Source organism: Fukomys damarensis, unplaced genomic scaffold (assembly GCF_012274545.1).
Source record: "Fukomys damarensis isolate Sample0158 unplaced genomic scaffold, DMR_v1.0_HiC HiC_scaffold_17, whole genome shotgun sequence".
NCBI classification, from domain to species: domain Eukaryota; kingdom Metazoa; phylum Chordata; class Mammalia; order Rodentia; family Bathyergidae; genus Fukomys; species Fukomys damarensis.
Window position 1 is genome coordinate 45,306,758 of NW_022900929.1, and position 20,573 is coordinate 45,327,330.

The 20,573-nt window shown below is 38.3% G+C and overlaps 1 protein-coding gene and 1 non-coding gene across 6 annotated transcripts in view; both read right to left on the bottom strand.

The window, feature by feature from the left end:
* Chd8 (chromodomain helicase DNA binding protein 8) overlaps positions 1-20,573 on the bottom strand; it is a 57,851-nt gene that overhangs the window by 8,651 nt on the left and 28,627 nt on the right. For 4 of the 5 annotated variants that reach the window (XM_010637824.3, XM_033765062.1, XM_010637826.3 and 1 more), the window contains exons 6-27: positions 16,078-16,260; positions 15,928-15,996; positions 15,516-15,571; positions 14,928-15,045; positions 13,907-13,990; positions 11,673-11,810; positions 10,643-10,764; positions 10,243-10,486; positions 9,160-9,336; positions 7,901-8,044; positions 7,424-7,679; positions 6,538-6,748; positions 5,996-6,191; positions 5,363-5,530; positions 4,994-5,173; positions 4,605-4,715; positions 4,120-4,316; positions 3,690-3,889; positions 3,429-3,609; positions 3,254-3,343; positions 2,887-2,990; positions 1,450-1,579 (exon numbers count right to left, since the gene is read on the bottom strand). In XM_010637824.3, the coding sequence (XP_010636126.1) occupies positions 1,450-1,579; positions 2,887-2,990; positions 3,254-3,343; positions 3,429-3,609; positions 3,690-3,889; positions 4,120-4,316; positions 4,605-4,715; positions 4,994-5,173; positions 5,363-5,530; positions 5,996-6,191; positions 6,538-6,748; positions 7,424-7,679; positions 7,901-8,044; positions 9,160-9,336; positions 10,243-10,486; positions 10,643-10,764; positions 11,673-11,810; positions 13,907-13,990; positions 14,928-15,045; positions 15,516-15,571; positions 15,928-15,996; positions 16,078-16,260 (3,359 nt within the window). The remainder of the gene's footprint in view (positions 1-1,449; positions 1,580-2,886; positions 2,991-3,253; positions 3,344-3,428; positions 3,610-3,689; positions 3,890-4,119; positions 4,317-4,604; positions 4,716-4,993; positions 5,174-5,362; positions 5,531-5,995; positions 6,192-6,537; positions 6,749-7,423; positions 7,680-7,900; positions 8,045-9,159; positions 9,337-10,242; positions 10,487-10,642; positions 10,765-11,672; positions 11,811-13,906; positions 13,991-14,927; positions 15,046-15,515; positions 15,572-15,927; positions 15,997-16,077; positions 16,261-20,573) is intronic. The other variant, XM_010637827.3, reaches the window with a different exon arrangement.
* On the bottom strand, positions 898-1,006 carry LOC117286623. The gene has a single exon (XR_004517783.1). It is a non-coding gene; the product is annotated as a small nucleolar RNA U6-53/MBII-28 (small nucleolar RNA).

Here is a 20,573-nt window from a genome sequence, read left to right on the forward strand (position 1 = left end):
TCTTTTTTTTTTTTTTTTTTTTACAGCAATAGAGATTGAATGCAGGACCTTTGTACTGACCGCACCCCCAGCCCTTTTTGTTTTGTTTTGTTTTTTGAGATAGGGTCTTGCTGTGTAGTCGAGGCTCATCTTCAACTCACCTTGTATCCCTGGATAGCCTTGAACTTGCAGTTCTCCTTCCTCACCCTCCCAAGTGCTGGGATTACAGGTGTGTACCACTACATTCAGCTACCTCCAACCCTTTTAATTTTTTACTTTGAGACATGGTCTCACTAAGTCACTAAATCTCCAGGCTGGGTTTAAACTTGCAATCCTCTTGCCTCAGCCCCCGACAGCACTGAGATTACAGGCCTGCACCACCATGCCAGGCTGCCACGTTACCTGTTTTTTTTTTTTTTAAGACAGTGTTTCTAATGTCTATGTTGTTGCTCTAACTCATGGGCTCAAATGAGATTGCTGCCGCAGTTTTCCAAGTAGGTGTGCATATAGTCATGTGCAAGTAAGCCCAGCTTCTTTTTTGAGACAGGATCTGATCTTACTACTATTTCAGGCTGGCCTTGAATTCACATATCCTCCTGTTTCAGTCACCCAAGTGCTGGGATTTCAGCTTTGCACCACCATGCCTGGCTTAGGCACAGATTCAAATAAAACTGCTCAGTGTACTTCCTTTTGATAGTTCCTTTTCATTCTCCCTCTCCTTTGCAATTATTAACTGTTTATTTGAATGGTCCATGTTTTTGTCTGTAATACTCTTGTCTATGGAGCAGAAAGGTGAAATTAAATGGTTTGCAATAAATAAGTGACATGCTTTTGTCTGAGGGTTCCACACCAAGCAAACTGATCATCAAAGTGAAATCTCATGGTCATAATGGACTAGAAAAGCCAACTATTTTATATGTCCCTCAGGTCTCCACGTGAGAAGTTTTGTTAAACTCACTGGCACCCAAACCAGGGCAACTTGCCCTAGCTGGTGGCTCAGTATTAGCATGGCAACTCATCATCGGGACATGTACCCAAGCAGAACAAATAACCTGTACGTGTCAGGTATCAGTGGCAGATGATAAACTAGAGCTAAAATTGCCCAAATTCTACCACATAAGTAGTATGTGAAAGCTGCCTGGTTGTTCACATTCAAGAGAACCAGTTATCTTCTCAGCTACTGTAATTGTACAGAAGAGCATTATGAGAATATAAATAAACTATTTGGGAGTAACTGATTTTTCACACTTGGTTGCATGTTATGACACTGTATGGTTTACATCAGTTTATGCAGTCCTATATGCTGCTCCTACTCTTTGCAAACAATTTAAAGTTTAAAGTACCTAAACACAGTCATCATTAAGATCCCCAATGCTTCAGTCAAGGCTAGAGTTATATTATCTTTCAATGTAAGCAACACCCTCCGCAGGGCGGTAGCAGAACTTTTAAGAAAACTATAGCAATGCTTACCCTTCTACTATATCAGAGAAATTATCTAACACTCGATGTTCGGCTGCAATGGCTTTGTCATCTGGTCGACCAGCCTTTTCCAGGAAGCATAAGGCTGGGTCTGCTCTCATAGTATTATATTTCTCATAGCCTAGAAGAAAAAGGGACATAAATTAAAAAAAAAAAATCAGATCCATATTTGCTATGATGCTTACTTTGTATGCTGTTGGACTGTGGGCTACTACAAAATATAATTAACCTTAACTTGTTAGGCCTTAGGTTTACTAATATATTTAACTTCTTAATAGCAACTTAGCAAATTTTAACCTAGTGATTGACAAGAATTTAAGCAACTTTTTTGGGGGGTGGGTGTTGAGACAAGGTCTCAGTAATTAGTTCTGGCAGCCCCTTGAGCTCACTGTGTAGTATACGCTGGCCTCCAATGGGTTGGGACAATAAGCATGCGGCACCATGCTCAGCTTTAACAGGTTTATATAACAATACATCTCCATAGTCATTTAACTGGTAATCTTTCTATCACTCTTATTATAGAGATGAAGAAAGTAGACTTGAATGAACATATTTTAGGATGTTTGGACTCTTCTAAATGTCTGTGTTTCACAAGTGTTCATAGTTTTTCTTAACTTTTCAACAAACTTTTCAAAAATGTATATTAAATGCTATCACTTTTTATTTTATAGATGTAAAAGATTTTTTGAGGGGGAGGGGCTGGGGATTGAACACAAGGGGCTCAGGTAGGCCAAGCGGTGTTGAAAAATATTTTTTCAAAAGGAAAAGACATTCCTATACCCAAAAGTACTGGAAATTAGCACCCACTGCTTTTAGTGCTTGGAATTTGGTATTAGCCAAAATAGTAGTAGTAGTAGTAGTAGTCATCTTACCTACATAGGCACAACTGCTGAACATTCAGACAAATGGGACATTTAAACGGAACACTTTCAGCAAGCCACAGGAAAGCCATATGAATTAACTGTGTGTGTTTATTTGTTTTTGAGACAGAGTCTCGCTGTGTAGTTCAGGCTGGCCTTGAAATCACTACATAACCTAGTCTGGCGTCCAAATCGTGGCACTCCTCCTGAGAGTGCTGGGATCACAAATGTATGTCACCATGCCCAGCTTTACTGTGGTTATTAACAGGAGTGGGCATGTATTACTTCTAATTTGTTGGACCCCACAACATACTGGTAGTAGTGATTACAGAACAGATGATACCCCCTACCTTGAGATTCAATTATCCATCTGGTCTGCCTTGAACATCTATTTATAGAAACAAACTGCTTGGCTCTGGATATTTAAGGACTAATTTCCTATTCAAATATAAATCTATTTATTAATGAAAGAACTACTGAGTTTCTCTGTCATGGGCATTTTGTTAAATGTTCCATTTGTCAACATAAATCTTCAATGGGAGAGAACAGGCTCAGAGAAGGCACCTACCATGTTTAAAGACTCCAATGAGCAGGGATTTGTCAGCCTCACTGTCCCACCATGTTGTTGGAACTTCCAGCTGGTCCACTACTGGGAACCATATGTCAATCTCACTAAAGATATAAAATGGCACAGTCAGTGAAACAAAGGTAAAAATTAAAGTGACAGTTCTTGGGAAGATTATTGCAGCTACTGTCCTTTAATTTAAATGTTCATGCATCTGCCCTATTTCCTTGCACCAAATATAGGACGACTAAAGATCTAACACACATATTTTAATTATCAGATATCCCCAAAACAGTACAGAAAGGAATAAGCAAATCAATCATCCCTGGAGTAAGGCAGGGCATATAAAAAATACAGAGAAGAGCTTTACCTGGCAATAGCGCCCCCTAACACCTTTTCTGCCTGGTCACCAATAACTTCCTGCCTCAGGTAGTACAGCATTCGCACTCTCAACAGGACCCTACGAGGGAGGATGGAGAAGCCAGCTTAGTGACAGTGTTGAAAAAGTGTTGGGGAGAAATGTCTTTGCTGAATTCTACCCTTACTTGTTACACTGATGTTTCAAGTGCTTCTTGTAACTCTCATCTTGAAAAAGTGTATCAGGATTATATTTCCGGATCCAGTCTGCCTTATGGATATCAAAAGTACTTTGTGACTTGACTTTCTTCCCCTTGCGTCCACGGGGAACAGGGATAGAAAGACCTGGGGAAGGGGAGACATTGAAGACTTGGATTGAGAAAAACCCTTAAACCTGAAAAGGACTAGACAATTTTTGAAAAGACGAAAAGTAAGGAGTTGATAATTACCCGAATGATTCTGCAGTTCTTTTGTTTTGCCATTTTCAGCAGGGCTAATCAAGTCCCAAATGAAGCCTTTGATATTTTCATCCCCACGGTAGTGCAGAAGACAGTATACCAGGATGGCACGACATATTGTCTCTACATCTCGTTCAGTCATACGTCGCTTGAAGCGTCCGTGAGACAGAATATCTCGCCACCGTCCCCAACTAACAAAACAGAAAAGGACACTATTAATATTATTCTGGGACTCTAATTCAGTGATATTTCCCTGACTCTCAGAATTATATCGCCCAAGAAATGTGACACAAAATCTTAGAAAGGATGGCAACAAAATAAACTGATTCCAAGGCAAAAATTTTTCACCGATCCCCTCCAATTTGAAAGGCAAGGGTCAGGACAGAGACACACTACCTCTCAGGGCAAGACAGGTTCTTACCCATATACCAGGAGGTGCTTTTCCACCCGGAAGCAGTCCGTGCGTCCATAGGCATGATGGCGGTCATGTCTGCGGGAGCGTGGCCGCTCATCATCTTCACTTTCTAAGTCAGAGAATTCTACCAGGTCATCATCTTTCAGAGTGCTGAAATGGCGGGTCTGTTTCCGTACTCTTGGAGTGTCAATCACCAAATTATTCTGGGTGGAGAACAGGGAAAGTAACTCTCTTCACGATATGTTCATGGGAAAAGAAAACAATTATAGACTGAAACGGCTTTGGATGTTAACATGAAAACTGATTTAAAAAAATAATCTAGATCCCAGGAAGCAAAATTAAATATAGATGTCTAAGTGTCTTCCAGGGCCTCCTTGGTAGATCTTATATACCAGTTATCATAAACTGCAATTACCATTGAAGAATCACAAGTTACAAAGATTGAAATTAATGAGTCTTCTGCAATACTTCCTAAAGAAGAATAAACTCACCTTGCTATTAAGCAGATCCATGTCTAAATCAGCCTTTTTGGCCCACTTTTGCCAAAAGTTGGGGTCATCCAGAGAAATATCTGTTCTATTTTCAGAAGCAACAAAGCTTGCCTAATGAGGAACAAAGGGAAAGTAAACTAAATACCTTTTTGAACAAGAGGAAATAAATTAACTTTAAAAACATTTAAATCCTGAAGATTTTAGATGTTTCTCTAATATCTGGAAGAAACAGAACACCTCTTGTAACCAAATATGGCACCGTGTACCTACAATTCCAGCAATCAGGAGGCTGGGCAAAAGTATCACAAGTTGAAGACTAGTTTTGATATGGAAAGACCCTGTCATAAGAAACCAAACTTAAAAACAAATAAAAAACAATTTGAACATGCCTTGGCAAAGGTAGAACCTTTGCCTTCAGATTCAATGGTGATGGTTGTAGTTCGTCTTAACAAGATCTGGTCTATATCCTCTTCACAAAACTTGGAACCCTCATCATCTTCCTCCATAATGGCTGCATATGCTCCTTTTCTTAAGAGATCTTCAATCTCTTTCTTGGAGAACTGTTGGATCTGCAAAAACCAAGATAGATGAAATGCCTATTGAGAGAGTAGTAATCTAACTAGTATGTCAATTATAAATAAAATAAAGCTCAAAAAAAAATAACTGAGAACCCAAATAAGGTAGTTGGATGCCTGTGCAAAAATAACTTTTAGCTCTATCATTGTGACTCACTATAAGCTTAATTATAGACAACTTACTCCAGTAATGTTGCCATCCCGACCGCTCATGGACTGAAGCACAGCCTTATCCAATCCCAGCTTGAGGCTAGCCTTATCAAACATTTCCCTCTCGTAGGAATTACGAGTGATAAGACGGTACACCTTCACAGCTTTGCTCTGTCCAATTCGATGACACCGTGCCTGGGCCTGGTTTTAAAAAAAAAAAGAAAGCAAAAAGATAACATAAAAGTAACAAATGGGGAAAGGAAAAGATACACAATATCAAAGTATTTCCTATTTATAAAGCAGTCATGCGGTCAATTCAAAAGCAAGTCAATTTTAAGATGAAATTATTGTCTTACTACGTAGAGCTGACCCTACAGACTGTGTAGACATCTGTTTCTCTAATTAAAGTTTTACTGATTCAGTCCTATGCAATCATTTAAACAGTAACTATGGCTGCTTTTGTGCTGTAAGAAGAGAGGTAAGTTACTTGGCAGAGAGACCGTGGAATACAGAACCTATGACATTTACAACTGTAACTATATAGAAAGTTTGCTGACCCCTGACCTGTTACCTCTCAGTAAATAATTCTAAACTCTCCAGAAGACAGGCCCCTTCTAAGAGATCCTGGGTTATGCAGGTAATATCTAAGAAAATAATTCTTTTTACCTGCAGGTCATTTTGTGGATTCCAATCTGAATCAAAGATGATACAGGTATCAGCAGCTGTAAGATTAATACCAAGTCCACCAGCCCGAGTGCATAACAAGAAAACAAAGCGGTCTGAGTCAGGCTTGCTGAAGCGGTCAATAGCAGCCTGTCGAAGATTACCTCTAACTCTCCCATCAATACGTTCATATAAGTACCTGTATGGGGTCACAGAAAAAAAATTTAAGCAGCTAAGCAGAAGAAAGCAAAAAAAAAGCAGGCAAGGACTGATACCTGTTCTCCCATATCTCTAGCTGGCCAGCAACCATATTACGTTGAGTGACAATCTTAAAAATACTTCTCTCTTATAGCAACTATAATTAAACCCAGGCTCTTCATCTACTTTGCGAAGCTTTTAAGTCTTTTATTTTTTGTGGTGATTGGGATCAAACCCAGGGCTGCACACATGGTAGACAAGCACTATGCCACGGAGATGCAGCCCAACCTTTTGTGCAGCTTTATGCAGATACTGTAACTACAAGACTCAGACGACTCTTTTCTCACCTCCTCTGGATTAGATAATCCTCTAGAATATCTAGGCAGCGTACCATCTGGGAGAATATCAGAACTTTATGGCCACCAGCTTTGAGCTTTGGAAGTAACTTGTCAATAAGAACCAATTTGCCAGCTGAACGGACCATGGCCTGTAGGTGGAAGTCATGAGGTATAATGTGGGAAGCTTCTCGAAATTCTGTTAGGATTTTTTCTTCTGCACCTGCCAAAAGAAAAAAAATCAAAGACAGTGAGATTCAGTGAAATATTAAGGCTTATTTAATTGGGATAAAAATGCAAATAAAAAGTAATCTGACTTGAAATCAACATTTCTCACATACAGAAGTCCAGCATCAAAAAATTCTAAACTGTCATCTGTTATATAAAATATTCCAAGTAAGGCAGGTCTTACATGAGTAAATGGTCTAAAAAAAAAAAACTAAATGTATGGACAAGGACTAAGATGGACTAAGCCATATTACCATAACGGATTATCAGAGAGGACATTTGTCCACATAGTTTTTCATGAGGGATTGGATCTAGGTCTTTTGCATTGAACTCAACTGAGCTCAGCCTCTTTTGGCCATTTTTATTTTGAGATGGGGGTCTCCCTAAGTCACTAACTTATCTAAACTGGGTTTGAACTTTAGGTCCTCCTGTCTCAGACTTGGGAGTTCTTTTGAAATTCTAAATAGTAAGTCCTATTTACTTGCGGAGATTTTACAGAACCAAGAGTCTGTATAAAACAGAGAAAGATGGTCCACATAAGAATCTTCTTTTAAAAGTAGAACCCTATCACACCCCTCTGCCCCACCTCCAAACTGGATGGATCAGTCAATGCATCCACTGTCTGTGAGGAGTGACTACCGTGAAGGCAAACACAAGCAAGTTTCCTCACCATTGATGAGATAGGGATGGTTGCAGCACTTGCGCAGCTCCATCATTGTGTTGAGTAGATTGGGCATGTTGGTATGACCTGCTCCCTTGGACAGGAAGGAGAAATTCTTCTCCAAAATAGCACGGTAGTATTTCTTCTGGATGTTAGTAAGCTCTACTTCAATAATGGTTTCCTGTTTAGGAGCCAAGTTTTTTTCAACATCCTCTTTGAGTCTTCTCAACATCATTGGCTTGAGGATAGCCTGTAGCTTCTGAACCTGTGATTCATTACACAGAGAAAAATAAACCAATAAATCAGATGAGTACAAATATTCTCACATTATATAGGAATGTGGAAAAATAAAATTAGAGATTTCTATTTTCTGAGGTTTGGGACAAGGCCACTGATGGTGTGAGCAAGAGTTCAGAAAGGAGCTGGATGCTCATGGCAACCACCTTTGTGATCCTGGGTATATACCTCACCAGGCTGATTTCCTACCTGTTCCTCTGTCTTGAGATCCCCAAAGTCCTTGAGAAACTCTGATTCTGAGGGAAACTGTGAAGGTTCCAAGAAATGAAGTAAGCTGAACAGTTCCTCCACAGTATTTTGCAGTGGTGTTCCTGTGAGTAGCACTTTGTGTTCCTAGAAACAGTAAAAACAGACACAAGGACCTCCAGGAGTTTCCACCAAATAGATGATCTTTACCTTTAATATCTTTTAACTAGAAAATGATGGCAAAGAACCAGATAACTGCCTATAAATTTTTCTTTCACTCTACCCCTCCTTTGACAACATATTTAAGAACCTCCCTGGCATTATTTAACATATTGAAACAAGAAAGCAAATAAAGAAGTAACTCATGCTGCGTTTATTCCAGTTTCATATGCATCTCCTACAATGAACTCCCCATAGAAATCCTAATTTGCCCCTTTCTAGAAAATACACTTCTAAACCGGGTGTGGTGGCGGATGCCTGTAATCTCAGCACTCAGGCCTCCTGAGGCAGGAGGATCAATGTGAGTTCAAGACCAGCCTGGGCTACATAGTAAGTTTTAGGTCAGTCTCAACTACATAGTGAGATCCTGTCTCAAAAAAAGAAAAAAGAAAATACACTTCTACCAGATTTAATATGACCATTAATTCTTTGTAGCTTGTCTTCTCAGTGGTTGCCCCTTAAATCTAGGCTTGCCTTGTAACTTGCTGTGACAAAGAGAATGCAGTAGAAACAGAACTGTGTCAGAGCCTCCCCCAAAGGCCTTGCAGCTCTTGCTTTTGCCCTTTTGGAATTCTGTCCTGAGATCACCTAGTAAAGAAGCCCATCTGGTTCTTAGGGGAAGGCAACCTGGAAGTCATCCTAGCATCCCAGTACAAAACAGTGCTAACTGCCAGCTGCAGCAGCATGTAGAGCTCAAGGCAACCATCAGAATAGCTTAGCTGAGCCCAGCCTAAGTGACTGAGCAAGAGAATCATGAAAGCCTGATTTAAGGGAGTAAATTTTGGAGTGTTATGCTGTGCAAAAACAGGTAACTAACAGTCTCCCTTGGCTCCTTCTGGTTTGGAACTACTAAACTATAATTCATTTCCAATTCTAGAATTTAGAACTTTTATAGGACTTTCAGTTATCATTCCAGTAGGTCATCCCCACCACTCAAGATTCCTACTCTTTTGTCTCTTTCTAATTTAGGGTTATTTTCATCCCACAGGGAAACAGCGATAATTGTGGGTGTTAGCACCCACAAGTGAGCCTGGGGCACTCACCAGGTCCATGTGCTTCAGACTATCAAGCAGCTTGCAATTACGGTTTTTCAGTCGGTGGGCTTCATCAATGATGACACAACGCCATTCAATTTCACGAAGCTCAGGACAGTCCGACAAAATCATCTCAAAAGTGGTGATCAGGGCATCAAATTTGTATGCTCCTGGGATAAGGCGCCCCTAAATATAAAGGCAGCAAAGTCAGAAAAGGCCTAATAAACAGGTAAATTATTAACTGATCTCTTCTGAATTACTTTTCTATATTCAGGCAGGTTTAACATAAAATACAAACTGCACCACCACCAGCACCTCCACTGCTGTTGATGACCCCGATACACATGTCAAATTACTAAATGTAAGATACACTGCTTCCTTAACATATTTACCTTACTGGGAAAATGACAGACCTCATGGGATAAAGTTAGAGACTTTTGACTCTGGTATATGCCTAGCATGTATCTCTTCCCTAGATGTTTGTTGGTTAACAAATGACACCCACAAATGTTGGCCAATGCTGAAATATACAGAACAAAAATAAAGTGGAAATAACTAACAGAATATAAATATATTGGTTATTATCTAAAAGTTGGTAGAACAGTCAATTGTAAGATCTGCAAAAGGTGATGAGAAAATTTGATGTGGTAGAAACAGAAACCACAAAAGAAAACTAACAGCAGATTAATACAAGATGGGTAGGTAGTTCATTTTTTTTTTCAAATGTATAGAAAATGAAAAGAATCTTAATGAAAATTTGAGCAGACTAAGGGGAAAAATTGCTTACATTTATCACCATAAAAATTAAGAAATCTATGTGGCTAAATGACTTTCACACTCTGAAAAGTATTATAATATTCAACAGTACTGATGAAATTCTATTTAAAATGCATGTATTTATAAATAAAGTCAGGATTCCCACTGAATCAAGATGTGCGTTGGGTAAAAATAGCAAAGTGAAAACAATGCTCTACTTACTGCAGCAAAAAAAAGCCTTAGATCCCAGAGAACTTCAGTGAAAGTCAAGGACTCATACATAGTCCCTAAAACACTAGGTTCTCTAAGCCAGTCTTACCAAAGCATACAACTCACCCGTGAGTCTTTGCAGTACATCTCATACTGCTGAATCATCTGCCGGCTGGCCAGGCTGCCATGATACACGATGGTATTCATCTCGGTCCAGGTGTTGAACTCTCGCTCCCAATTAGTAATGGTAGACAGGGGAGCAATGACCAAGAAGGGGCCGTGGATGCTCACATTATATACCTCCTGCAAGAAGGCAATGGACTGAATAGTTTTGCCCAATCCCATCTCATCAGCCAGGATGCAGTTCTGCCTGCAGATTTACCAGGGGGGAAAAAAGCATGTAAAAAAAAAAAAAAAAACACCATCTTTAAAAATAATGTACCTAGGAAGAAATTCTTTCAACGAAAAATGAATAAAAATAATCCTAAACTAAGCCTATATTTTGTGAGCCCACCCTTCTTTTTACCTGTTATACCAATTAAAGAGCAGCCAATTGACTCCCTCCAACTGGTACTCTCGTAACTGGTTTCTGTTTTTATATTCATGTGATAGCTCCAATTTCTTCCAGGCACTTGCTTGGGGACGGTTCTAAAAAACAGAAAATCTGAATAAACAGGATGGAGGCACTAATAAAATCAGGCAAGACATAAAGAGATAATTCTGGTAGACAACTGCAAACAAAAAACATTATTGCTTGGATTAAAATCTGCCAAATATATTTAAGCCTATGCATTCTTAATATTACTTTAAAAAGATAAAAAACAGAAAAAAACTGATGACTTGGAGAATGTCAGAGGACTAAAGTATTCTGAAAATTGGAAAATAAAGGAAAAACAAAGCATGTTAAAAGGCATTAAGGAGAATAAAATCTTCAGACTGAATAAATCCTACAGAACAAATCATCTGAGAGAAAATTATGAAGGAGGTAGATCAAGAAGGAACTCAAGACTCAAGAAACACAAACTGATGATAATATATGGAACTTATTTAGAATGCGACTCAAAAGACTTAACAAAAAGTAGGAAATCAGGGAAATGTATAGAATGATATTTGATTGATATTAAATGATTAAAATCTTTTTGATGCAATGATGGTATTATCTTTTAGACATAAACAATGAAATAATTATAAATGAAATAAACCTTCAATTTAATTTAAAGTAACCCAAGAAACAAGGAACAAATGGGTAGGAAAATGATGGCTGAGTGATGGATACATTATACCATTTATTGGGCCGGGGATTTAGCTCAGTGGTGCTGCCGCCTGCCTCGCAAGCGCAAGGACCCAAGTTTGATCCCCGGTACCAAAAACAAACAAACAAACAAACAAACAAAAATACACTATACCATTTCTTCAACCTTTGCATGTCTGAAATTTCCATAATAATAAAGAAAATTTCCACAACATAAAGCTAACTGTCTTGGAAAACATTGAGGCACTGCATTTAATATGCCTTCATACTTGTACATTTACTTGTTAAATGCAAGAATACTTACCACCCTTTTGAGCTCTGGGTGCCTGGACTGGATCCTTTTAAATTCTCGAATCTTGCCCTCATCAACATCCTCTTTTAGCTCCCATGTACTATCCTCATAAGGCAGAGAGCACCATTTCACCAGGTAGTAAATTACAGGCTAGAAGAGAAGTCAAAGCTTTAATAAATTGATTCTATGGTTCCTGCTGTGGTTAAAGAATAAGAATCAGACTACAAAATCAGATGGCAAAGTGTTGGCAACTAAAACTCAACTAAAAGGTGCTGAAAAAGGTTGAACAGACTCACCTGCTGATATACTATTTATGGCTTTGATCATTCTTCTAGGCAATTTAACAGTCACCCCCCTCTCCCAGTAATGGGAATCAAACTCAGGATCTTGCGCTTGCCAAGCAAACACACTGCCACTGAACTACATCCCCGACCCTAACAGAATCACTTCTAAAAGTAAAATTTCTATGTAGCATTTCATATAACACTAAGCATTAAAGCATATTCACCAATCAAACTGATTGGGCAAAGGCAGGCCACTCTTCCTATACTGTGTTGAAACTAAAAGACAGGCAGGATTCAATCCCATATTATTATCTTCTTTTTTTTTTTGAGACAGGTCCAGGCTGGCCTTGAACTCACTATGTAGCCAAGGCTGGCCTCAAACTCGTGACGATCTTCCTGCCTCAGCCTCCCAAGTGCTGATATCACAGGCATGTGCCACCACACCTGGCCCATACTACTTTTCTGGCACCAAATTTGTTACAGGAGAAGACCAGACTACTTTTAGGATGAAGAGCAGGGCAAACCTGTGGGAGAATATAAGGGCTGACTTCACTGAGCTTTTGAGTCCTTAGATTTCTGAGTGCAGATGCACTTAGTTCAAGAGCGCTGATACAGTAGGAAAGAGATTTCCCATGAAGCTAGGCGCTAATTACAGAAGGGATCATTAAAGAGAGGAAACATGAACACAAAGAGGAAACGGAAATGCTAAAGCTCCAACTACAGCACTATTCTATAAGCGTTCCACTGCAAGGAGCAAAGCAGCTCCTATTTTCACTACACAAGATGATCACTGATGGCACAGTACTTTCTTCGATTAGATGACAAGTGTAAACAAAAGAAATCTCTACCGATTCATAAAATATTCCTTAAAACAGGAATATTTTCTTACTATATCAACCGTTCTATATAAAACAATTTACATAGGTCATATATTTACAGCATCATAACTAAGGATGATAATATTTGTAATATTTATTTCTATTATTAGGCAATGTAAAATGGATGAATATTAAACTTACTTTGAAGAGAGGGAAAATGCACACACAGAATATTATTATCCAATATTGGGAGCATAAATTATAATATCAGGGCACCAAAACATTTTCATCTATTAAGCCAGTTAGACCACATTTCAAAGGGTCCAAACAAAGGCTGATTAGTATGGTGGTAAAAAGCATAAGACTTTCAAAGCTGACAAAGTCAAAATCATAAAAATAGTAAGAATTTAAGTCAGTTATTCTAACTAATAACTGGCCCACTATCCAATCACCCCCCAGAAATGAACACACAATGTCACTCTCACTTCCCAGAATATATTTTAACTGACACGTATTTATTAGGATTTAAAGCACTGAGATGTAATAGTTCCTGGACACCGAAATTTCTGTTTGAGAGATTCTGAAGTCTTAGAAAACAGACTAAAGTTTACAATTAATAGAGAGGGTAGAATTTAATGTATAGGTCCTGTCAGAATGATGTATAGAAGGGAGTCACTTAGCTCGTAAGCCCAGTTCAGCACTCAACACTGATACCTTAACAAGGTTCACTTTTTCTCTATTGGTTACTATCATTAGTAATAAAAATTGTTTATTTAACATATGATTAGGAGAAAGCTAGTTTATTCCAGTATTTTCATATTCATAAACATGAATTTTTGAAGCCCCCCAACACCCAACCTCCAAATGAACCTCTAGGGTTTTCCACATAAAACTTGAGGGAAAATGAGACAAAGATGAATGAACCTTCGGTAATTATAAATATAATCTTGGGCAAATGTTTCTTTTTAGTCTCTCTACACTCTCACCGTACCATTATCTTTCTATGGATACCACAGAAAAATTCAGAAATACCTTTTAGTCCAAGGGATTTTTTTTTTAGTCATATCTGAAAAATAAAGGATTGGCAAGCGGACGAGCAGAAATCTTTAAGAGGATTTTCATGTTCCTCCATGCCACAACTCACCTCACCATTATCCTTATCAATACTATGAGATTCATCCAATATCCTATCCACCTCTACATAGTCTGGATTGAAAGGTTCTTCATCCTACATGAATTTATAAAACCAAACAATAAGATAAAAAGGAAATCACTTCCAGTAAACTACCCCCCTCTACCTCACCATTAACAGATGATTATATTAAAAATATTTTAACCCCATGGGAATTCCCCATCAAGTCCTACAAACTTACCTGTATCTGTATTTATTGTCTCAACAGGTCATGAAAAGCATTTATTTTCCCTAAAAGAGGCTATTCACTCCATCTTCTTGCCTTTCTAAGAATCCTTCTCTCCTAAATCATTACCATAAAACACACAAACATGTTCTTTACAGAACCTCCCTCGACTCCACATCCCTTTGCAACTGCTCCTCTGCTCAGCTTCATGATCAAACTTCCCCAAGCATTTTAAAGACAGACCTTCATTCCTTCATTCTTCCTATCTACATTCTATTCTTTCTAGATTTATCGTACAATTAAAAGTCAAAGTTACGAACAATCTCCAAATTGTCAAATAATGGACCTGTCTTTTTACTCTCTCTTGCTATTATTAAAAAACATAGGGTATAGGAAATTAAAAGCTCCTTTATTACTATTTCTATTGATGCTGGATTAGAAATTAGAGAAAATGTTTTCTCTTCATGATAGAGCTGCTTATGTCTAAAGAGACCATCAAAAGCTAAATACTGACATTAGAGGAAGAATGCCTCAAGTGGACATGAGGTCACCTTATCATCCTTTCTAAAAAATATTTCATGCACATTAAATTAATCTCACTTTACTGAGCCCTTTAACAAATAAGCAAACCATATTTAAGCCCAGAAACAAAGCACGGAACAATTAAGAAAAGTAAACAATAAAAAATTAATTAAGAAAAGTAAATAATCAAAATTAAAAATTCTGTACCTACATATACAAACCAATTATAAGTCCTTACTTGTTCTTCTATGAAAGAAATGATAGGCCATACTGATTCCTAATTACCTCATGGAAGAAGTGTCTCATCTGTGCCATTTTGGTTTTGAAGCGTTTTAGTTTTTGATGGATTCTCTTATCCTTCTCTAATTGGGAGATAGTGGCCCATTCACAGTGCAGATAGGAGCTGAAGAGGATAGACAGGCAATTACGGTGTGAGAAAGGAAAAAGTGAGGCTTGACCAGCAGGAGACCTGACTAATGTGAGCTTAAACTGGGAAACAGCTTAGATCAGTGCTTCTGTAACTAATTTGCAATCACTTCATCTGGGATGTGCTTAAACATTCACGTTTCCAAACAGCACCCAAGTAATACTAATTCTGTTGGTCCAGGGACCATACTTTGAGTAACAAGACATTAGTGGTAGGACTAAGGTAGAGAAGACCAACCTCACCCCTGTTCCTATAAAGAAATAGTAACAGAAATTTCAATTCCAAGTTTCTTCCTGAATGGTCATTTTATCCCAGCCAACAATGGCAACTGAGGACAGGAGACTATAAAAAGGGATACATTCCCAACCCATGATAAGTCTATACAAGAGACCTTAATACAACCTTATGGAATCTAAGGTGAAAAGCTTTTTACAGAGATAACATACTAGTTCTTGTACTTGACAAAGAATTCTTCTGCTTCAGTATACTGTCCAGAAGGAAGCTGAGAAGAAAAAAAGTAATTTCAGTCATTAATCCTGTGCTCATAAAAGAAAAAATCATTAAGTTTAACTACATATGGTAAAACTTCATCCTAGTGCTTTCTGAATATATTACTGACTCAAGCACTCATCTGATACTTCAATACTAGAGGTCTGACAGCTGAAAAGAATAAGCATATATACATCATAAACAGATCAGTAAAATAAGAGGCGATAAGACAATTACTACTTTCAGGCTAACTTTCCTCCATCAACTCACATAACTCCAACCTAGGAACATATCCTGCATCCAAGGCTGTTCACCAAGTACAACTTGTGCATGCAATATATGGATGAACATTAAAGGCAGAAGCCTCACCTCCTTCTTCACAATTCGCATAGAAAGCACTTTGTCTACAATAGCTGCATCTTCTTCACTGGGATTTTCCTGCGGCAAAAGACACAGCCAGTCAACAAATGATTGAAAGAGCAGAACCAACCTCTCAAATTGCTTATGTTCTCAGCTTACCACAAAGAACTGCATAGAAGGCAGAGTCTCGCCATCTGGTTCTTGCACAGGTTCCGGGAGGATAGGCTCAGGTTTTATTGGACCAGTTACATCTACCTCTTCTTCTTCCTCATCATCAGTGATCTTTATATCCAGGTCCTCCGTATATTTTTTTCGCTTAACTTGGCGGTTTGAACGTCTCTTCTGTTGGGGGGAAGGAAAAGAGCTAACTGCTTAGGACCCTCAGAGAGAGAACTTGTAAAAGCACTTGCCTATATCATATACTTAAGATTTTACTCATACGCATGAAAAACTAGAACAAAAGAAAATAAAGAGTTTCTTTGTCAAGCTACCACTAGGTATTATGTTGTGCCACAGGTACTATATATTATATTGTTCAACTAAGTACCATATTGTATTGTAGGTGTTAAATGTACCAATTTGCTGAATTGTTTTATCAAAGGACAGCACTGCAGAGAGAGAAGCCTACACACTGTTGGTAAAAAGGTCTAGCAAATTCAAACAGGCTCTCAAGGCACAGCAAACAGGAACAACCTTCAAGTGAAAAAGCTCAAGAATATTTTGTTTCTAATTTTTCTTTTTGTTGCAATTATTAAGTTTCCTGTTGTTTTATTAAATAGAATCATACTATGTGTATTATTTTGCTTTTTTAGTCAGCAATATTTAAGGGCTATTTTTCTTATCAATACATTTTAGATCTACTTTATTCTTTCAAGTGGTTAAACAAAACATCTTTAAAGTAATTCAAGGAATACTTGTAGCATATCATAAAAAACTGGGGAGGAAGAAGAAAAATTATTATTTTTTAAATTGCAATACACCCCTGCAAAACGTAAAAGAATTAAATGAAAAGAGCACTAAAATTTGCTGGGAGTGGCGGAAATGCCTGTAATCCCAGAACTTGGGAGGCTGAAGCAGGAGGATCACCACAAGTTCAAAACCAGCCTGGGCTACCATAGCAAGACCCTGTCTCAAACACACAACAAACCAACCATCAAACAAAAAGTACTGAAATTCAACAAACTTGCTTGGTATAAAATTATTTTCGAGGTGTCTATCACTTAAGGACCTGAGTGTACTTTTCTTCAACTCTACAGTAAATTTTCCTATGTCTCTAAAAAAAGAATTAAAATTTGAAAATCAATAGCAGTACCTACATAAAGGTTGTTAGGAAAAAGGAAGAAGAAATAAAGGTATGAGCTCAACAGGACAGTTTTTCAGAACAAACCTGTGAGGGACTGCTCTGGCACTGTGATCAGACCAGGTAACTCTCGTACAGGCTATATGGTCTTTTAGAGAGTCATGAACATAAAGGGGGACTGTGAAAGGCAAAGATAAACTGAGGCTGTTAAGGGGGAGAGTTCAGTGAGAAGGAGTTGTGCCTATCCACAACAGGGCTTGAGAATTAACAGGAAATAATGGGTGCTTATCGAGAGCAGGGCTGAAGAATGACAGGAGATTTAGGGTGTAGATGTGCTTCCTGGACCGTATTAACCAGTGATTACACTGTACATCTTTAGCCAGTCTACAAACATGGCAGGAGGAAGAGGTTTAAAGGGACCTCTGTTCAGTCTAGGATGTCTGTGGTTGGATTCCTTCAAAGGTGGTAGGAAAATATAATGAAAGAAAAGATCCCAAAGATGGATGTGGTACTTCATGCCTATAACCTAAGCTATTCTGGAGGCTGAGGCAGGACAACTGGAAGCCAGCCTGGGCAACTTAGTGAGACCCTGCCTCAAAATAAAAATAACAGGAACTGGTTATACAGCTCAGTGGCAGGCACTTACCTAGCCTGAGAAGGCCCTGAGCTCAATCCGTAGCAACACAAAATAAACAAAGGAAAGAAAAGGTATGAAAAAAAAGTAAGAGACTTCATTTATGAAAACACAAAAGTTATCTAAATGATTAAATTTAATACATATAAAATCTATGGGAGGAAAAATTTAAACAATATAAGACATAAAAGATAACTTGAGTGAGCAATAATAGAGGAAGAAAGAACGAAAGAAAGAACAAAAGAAAGAAGATCCTATCACACCATTTAAACAAAATAAAATAAGAGCAAATGATGCAGCTCAGTATGAAGGCTCTGGGTTCAATTCTCTAGTACTAATGAGCAGATGAACTAATGAATAAGAAAGAGCAAAAGAGAGAGAGACAAAAGAACATCTGAAACAGGGGCTGTGCATGTAGCTCAGTGGTAGATTGCTTGCTTATCATACGTTAGACGCTGGGTATGATTCCCAGTACAACAAAAACAGAAAGAGAAAAACCCTGGAAATCACACATGGTGATCAAAGTACAAATGAACAAGATTGCAACAGAGGGAAATTTGGCAATGGTTTTTGAGTCAGCAATTCCTTTTTTTTTTGATACAGGGTCTTACACTATGTAGTTGAAACAGACCTGGAACTCACTTTGTAGCCCAGGCTGGTCTCAAACTCACAGCGATCCTCCTGCCTCAGCCTCCCAAGTGCTGGGATCACAGGCATTTGCCACCATACCCGGCGGTAGCAATTACACTTTAAAGATATTACCTTGTAGATAAACTTGCATACGTGTACAAATCACTATAGCATTAACTGTGACAGACAAATGCCCTCCTCTAGAAAAAACAAAAAACAAAAGACCTAAAGGACTATGAGCCAGTGCAATGGTTAAACAAATTACGTTATAGCCCTAAACACAGAATGGGATACACTGGTAATACCAAATGCTGAAGTCGTGTAGTAACTCGAACTTTTAGTACTGGAGAAGTGTGAAATGACATAATCACCCTGGAAAACTGGCACATACTTATGAATTTGTTTACCCTATGGCCTATTAATTCCATTTCTAGAGATTTAGTCAGGAGAAATGAAAATCTATGTCCATAAAATACTTGTACTAAAATTGTTCACTACAATCTTTTCCGTAATACTTACAAACTGGAAACAATCTAAATCAGAAGGAGAATGGACAAACAAATGACATATTCATATATATATATATATATATATCCCCCATACTGAGGATCAAACCCAAGGGCACTCTACCACTGAGTCACCCATCCCCATTCTTTTTTTTTTTTTAGTAGCATGGATTGAACTCAGGCCCTTGTGCTTGCGAGGCAGGCGGAGGCACCACTGAGCTAAATCCCCAGCCCCTTTTCTTTTTTAAATTTAGGTGACATTAGCCTCAACTTCCCTAAGTGCTCTGATTACAGACATGTGCCATCCTGAACAGGTTCAAATATTAAGAAAAAAAAAGAATACCTACTGATACATTCAACATGGAGGAATTGCAAAAGCATTATGCTAAATGTGAGACCCAAGAATATTATGTGTATACTGCATGATTTTACATGGAATTCAGTAACAGGCTAAGTTAAATAGGGTATAAACAGAGGGAGGGGGAGTAAGACAGGGAGGGAGGATGAGAGAGGAGCAAAAGAGAAAGAAGTGAGAATACTGGTTGCCTATAGAGGGAAAGGAGTGAACTGGCTGAAGAGTACAAGAGAACATTCTAGAAATGTTCTTTTATCTTCATTTAGGTGACAGCTGGATGTATAATTTGTCAAAATTCACAAAATTATACCAATGAGATATAAGCATATTTCATTGTTATTCATGCTACGAATTATACATGAGTTGAATGTCATGGGGACATTTAATATCTTGGGGAAGCACTTATATGTTGAGCTTTAACTCCCATAGTGTGGTATTAAGAAAACAATATAACCAGATGTTTAGAGATAGGACTGCTGGGAGGTAACTGAGCACAGATAAAGTAATCAGAGTGAATTTGACTGAATACTGGTGGCTTTGTACGAAAACAGGGTGAGGGCGGAAATCAGTCATCACAGTACTTTCTTACTAGGTGTGAGGCCCTAAATTCAATCTCCAGCACCACCCTCCCCGAAAAAGGAATAGAGACCAGAGAAAACAGATCCAGATATAGGCTCCCTACCTCTCACGCTGTGATAGCTTGCATTGCTTAGGCACTCTGCTATCAAAAATACCATCACCAGATACAGCCCCTCCAGCTTGAACCTCCAGAACCGTGAACAAAAATAGATCTCATTTTCTTAAAACTTATTTCTATCATTTCTTAGGACTTATTTTGCCATACTGGGCACTGCGTTATTACTAAGAGAATAGTGACTAATATGATGTATCTTCTACCTCATTAAAACAACTCTGAGCTAGTCATGGTGGCACATGCCTATAACCCCAGCACTGGAGAGAGGCTGAGGTAGGAGGATAGCCAGGAGGTCGAGGCCAGCCTGGACTACATAATGACTTCAAGGCCAGCCTGAACTAATAGTGAGACCTGTCTCAAAAAACAAAATAAAAAATCTGAAGACACATAAACTACTGATAATTACTTAACTACTTGCAGGCATGTCCAACCTATGGCCTGACATTTTTCTGCTTTTTTTTTGTTGTTGTTGTAAAAAAAAAAAAACAAAAACCTTAAAGAAGTTTTACTCTATATATATATATATATAGTAATAT